Source organism: Triplophysa rosa, linkage group LG4, assembly GCF_024868665.1.
Source record: "Triplophysa rosa linkage group LG4, Trosa_1v2, whole genome shotgun sequence".
NCBI lineage: Eukaryota > Metazoa > Chordata > Actinopteri > Cypriniformes > Nemacheilidae > Triplophysa > Triplophysa rosa.
The window spans coordinates 32008287-32012882 of record NC_079893.1 but is presented as its reverse complement, the minus strand read 5'-3'; the positions used below and the strand labels follow the sequence as shown (position 1 = coordinate 32012882).

Genomic DNA, 4596 nt, shown 5'->3' with positions numbered 1-4596 from the left:
TCTCTCTCTCTCTCTCTCTCTCTCTCTCTCTCTCTCTGTCCCTCACACTCTCTCTCTCTCTCTGACCCTTGTGTTGTGCTCTAGTTTGATGAAGCTCTTTCATCTTCTCCTCTTTCACACTTTACAAACACCGGGAAGAACTGTCCATCTCTCTCGCTCACACGCACATGCCCTCCCTCTTTAGTTGCTTGCCGTATGAGACTAATTTAATCCTCAGATCCGAACGACACCTCTCTCTCTCTCTCTCTCTGTTCATTCCTTTGCTTCCCTCAGGATCGACCTGTTGTGTTTTTTAGCCTTTATAAAGGAATCTCCTCCTTCTCTTTTAGTACCTGTGTGCACTTGCTGTGTTCCTGACCTGACTGTGTCGTTGTGCTCGTGTGAGTGAGTGTGTGTGTGTGTGTGTGTGTGTTTGTAGTGTTTGACAGCCCTCCCAGCCTATACCTGCCCTCTGTGTCAACTAACCCGCATCTCATTGGCTCCAAAGGTTCCTGTAGCTCCGCCCCCATGCTCTGTCATGACTCTACCTCAGAATTAACCAAAATTGAAATGTAGCAAATCTGTCTGATGCAGTCAAACAAACACAAGATTTCGATCTGTCTGTCTGTCTGTCATGTCATGTCTGTCTGTCTGTCTCTGTCTGTCTGTCTGTCTGTCATGTGTGTCTGTCTATCTGTCTCTCTCTGTCTATCTGTCTCTGTCTGTCTGTCTGTCTATGTCTGTCTGTGTCTATCTGTCTGTCTGTCTATCTATCTGTTTATCTATCTATCTATCTATACTTACACACACTCTTTAATGTTGTAGGTAAACAAACGTTTTTGTGTGCAGTGTGAATAGATCTTTTTATTAGATCTATTGTTTTATTACTGTCATGCCGTCCCACACTCACTTGTCCTATCACTGTCTCATCTTTTCTCTGTGCAGTTTTTGTTTGTCCTGGAACGTTAATGCGAGTGTTGGAGCCCAGTTCGGTGCGGGAGGCGGAGCATCAGTCAGGGGCATGGTGTAAGGACCCTCTGCAGGCCGGCGATAGGCTGTACGTGATGCCGTGGACGCCTTATCGAACGGACATGCTGTATGAATATGCCTCCTGGGACGATTACATCCAAAACAGAATCACCACCACCTACAAGTGAGTTTCTCTGCTCGTGTTTGTGAATGCTGGGTCGTGCGTGTGTGAATACTGACCAGAGGTGATGTGTTACGGTCAGGTTGCCGAGTCGAGTGGATGGCACGGGTTTCGTTGTGTACGACGGGGCCGTGTTCTACAATAAGGAACGCACGCGTAACATCGTGAAATACGACCTGCGGACACGCATCAAGAGCGGAGAGGCCATTATCGGAACCGCAAACTATCACGACACATCGCCGTACCGCTGGGGCGGGAAGTCAGACATCGACCTGGCTGTGGATGAACACGGCCTCTGGGTCATATACGCTACTGAAGCCAACAACGGCCGTCTGGTTGTTAGCCAGGTGAGAGAGACATATCTGATGGGCTTAGGTCAAGTGTTTTCTTTCTAGTTAGGCTATGTTGATTGGATACATACCGATATTTCTGTAATCTGATTGGCTGTGCATTTTAGGTGAACCCGTACACTCTGCGCTTCGAGGGAACGTGGCAGACGAGTTTCGAGAAGCGCATGGCGTCAGACGCGTTCGTGGCATGTGGCGTCTTGTACGCCGTGCGTTCGGTATACCAGGATGACGACAGCGAGGCGGGTGGAGACCTGATCCTGTACGCCTACAACACGAGGCATAACCGAGAGGAGCCGGTCAGGATCCCGTTCCCCAACCCTTACCAACACATCTCCTCCATCAGCTACAATCCCAGAGACAACCAGCTGTATGTCTGGAACAACTACATCGTCCTGCGATATCAGCTGGAGTTCAGCCCCCCACAACCCACCACAGGTGACGCTCATAATGAATGTTTTTCATGAAGAACTCTTGATTTATGAATTGTCAAGAATTCCATAACAATGATCTGTGTCTGCCGTCTTAGATCCTCTGTCCACACCTCTCCTCTCCACCACTTCTCTGAACTCTCTGTCCTCCACGGCGTCGATGCCCTTCAGTCCCACATCTGTGCCATCTGTGACCTTTCACCCAGTGGGGGCGATCAACAGAGCTCCCGCCGGGCGACCCATCACAGCGACAGTACCGGTGACGGTGAGGCCTCCCCGACGGCCGCAGGGTCCGCGCACACCCACGTGTGAGGGACGGGTGAGCCGCGGGGTCCAATGGCCCCCCACTCATCGAGGGGAAACAGTGGAGAGACCCTGTCCCAAAGGATCGCTCGGTCAGTAAATGAGCCGCTGTGTATTTTACACTGGAAAGCATCAGAAGAGTCTAGAAAAACATTTTCCGTCACGCTCTCTTGCTGTTAGAATGTGCGAGAGATGTATTAATACTGACTGCTGTGTGTGTGAATTATAATCTCTCTCTGCTGTACTCTGCATGAACCCCGGAGTGTGTCTGTGCGTCAATACACAAACACACAAGCTTCTGCACTCTGAATGAACCCATAAACGCTAAAGAGAAATATGCACGCATGCCCGTTTATATGGGTTAAAGAGTTTCCAGTGGAAAGCACCACAACAGAATCACATCACTTCATCCTGATGTAGTGTATTTCGGGGAAACTTTGAGTTTAACCACAGTAACATACAAATAATTCACGGTGATTAACCATTACCTATTTTATACACTTTACCTGATGCAGCAGAATTAATAATAGCGACAGACTAAATGTACTCGTCCAGCGAGTGATCAGCAGATCGTATGTCAACTCTAAGAAATATTACTTTCCTGGCCTTGGAAAAACAATATTCTTACTGTAGTACAGTACCACTTCAGAAATCTTAACGAAATCAAGCAGTTTAAGTGACGTTGATATGTGATAAATAAACACAGAAATGATTCGAGCGTGGTTACAAATGTGGTTTTATTGACTACACTAAAAGGGAAATAAAACCAACTAACTAACAAAGACCAAACACTAACAAACACACATAAAACGTAAAAGCAGTAAAGAATGAAAGAAATAGACAGAGCAAAGAGTGGCAGTATTAAATCAGCTATTCGCATCTGCATAAACCATCAAGGACAATCTCCTTATTTAAAAGGGGCAAAGCTTAAGCGCAGCTATTTAGAAATAGATCAGATACTTGCATTGGCTTCCTGGTTGTGCTGGGACAAATTCATGGTGCGCGTGGAAAAAGGTTTCAGAGTCCTGATGAGTTCAAAGCGAGCGGGTGAGTCCATCGGATTCTTTCTTAGAGACGGATTGGCTGACGAAGGCAGAACGATCTTAGCCGAAGCAAACTGACGGAAGAAGCTGTCTCAGAGGAGAGAGACAGGTCTCGAGAGGGTGCACGAACACGAGCGAGCGCAAACACACACAAGCGAGCGAACACAAGTGTACAAGCGCTGTTTCCTGCATGCCCAGATGTTTTAATCCCGGGGGCGTCACGCCCCTCCAAGGTGGGCGATCCAATGTGATGAGATAGTTTTGGGAGCGAAAACATGTTTCTTTGTCCGGCACACTAGCTCACTTGCATTTATAGTCGCCTGGGAGTTTGGAGCAGGAATAGTCTTAGAATAAAATAAAATGAGTATGGTATAAAATACATTACTGTGCTATACACCATATTCTAAGAAATGAAGAGGGAAACATTTAGATATGAAACATAAAGGGGTTACAATCACATTGACCTGTAGTTTGTACAAGAATGTAAATATACACAGAATACCACTAAGCACATATGCCTTTGAGGTTATAGGTGAAGGAGAATAACATGGGGACAAGCATACACAGTGGGGTGGTTGTATATAAACTTTAAACCAGTCTTTTGTGGCTAAGGAAAGAGAAAGAGACATTCTTTTGGAAGAATTTGAGGCTCTCAGTCCCTGGGGGCTACATGGCTTTTCTCACTTTGCTGAACAGTCCTGTCCTCCCCCATGAACCTCCTTTGAAGTCCAGGGGAGAGTATTGGAATCTGTCCTGGTCAGTGATGAAGGTGTTGAGATAGGGCAGTTGGACCAGACTCGTTGGTGCCTGGTAGAAGCCCTGGTGAGAGGTTACTGTGTTTTACGATCTTATGATTCCAGCTGGTAAACTTTGATCCGACCACACCCTACACTGATCTCAGATGTTTAGTTGGAATCTGACTCTCTATGCCTTTGGTTTATTATTTTTTGTTTGGGATGTTTTATATATTTCCACACAATTCGTCTTGAGTGAATGTGTCACACCTGATTGATCACTGATCAGCATATGATGTCTGTTTGTTTCAGGTATAGCATCATATCAGTGTTTGGCTGATGAGGTGATATGGAACCCCAGAGGTCCTGACCTCAGCAACTGCACCTCACCGTGGGTCAACCAGGTCTCTCAAAAGGTCAGGGCTGATCACAAAGATACATAAGGATGGATGGATGGATGGATGGATGGATGGATAATTGGATGAACTGATGGATGGATGAATAATTGGATGGATGGATTGATAGATAGTTGGATGGATGGATAATTGGATGAACCGATGGATGGATGGATAGATAGTTGGATGGATGGATGGATGGATGGATGGATAG

General features: G+C 46.4%; 1 protein-coding gene across 2 annotated transcripts in view; it reads left to right on the top strand.

The window, feature by feature from the left end:
• The window catches only part of LOC130552863 (adhesion G protein-coupled receptor L1-like), a 30572-nt gene that overhangs the window by 17649 nt on the left and 8327 nt on the right, over positions 1-4596 (top strand). For both annotated transcript variants that reach the window (XM_057331509.1, XM_057331510.1), the window contains exons 5-9: positions 925-1132; positions 1212-1476; positions 1587-1914; positions 2006-2302; positions 4300-4403. In XM_057331509.1, coding sequence (XP_057187492.1) covers positions 925-1132; positions 1212-1476; positions 1587-1914; positions 2006-2302; positions 4300-4403 — 1202 coding nt within the window. The remainder of the gene's footprint in view (positions 1-924; positions 1133-1211; positions 1477-1586; positions 1915-2005; positions 2303-4299; positions 4404-4596) is intronic.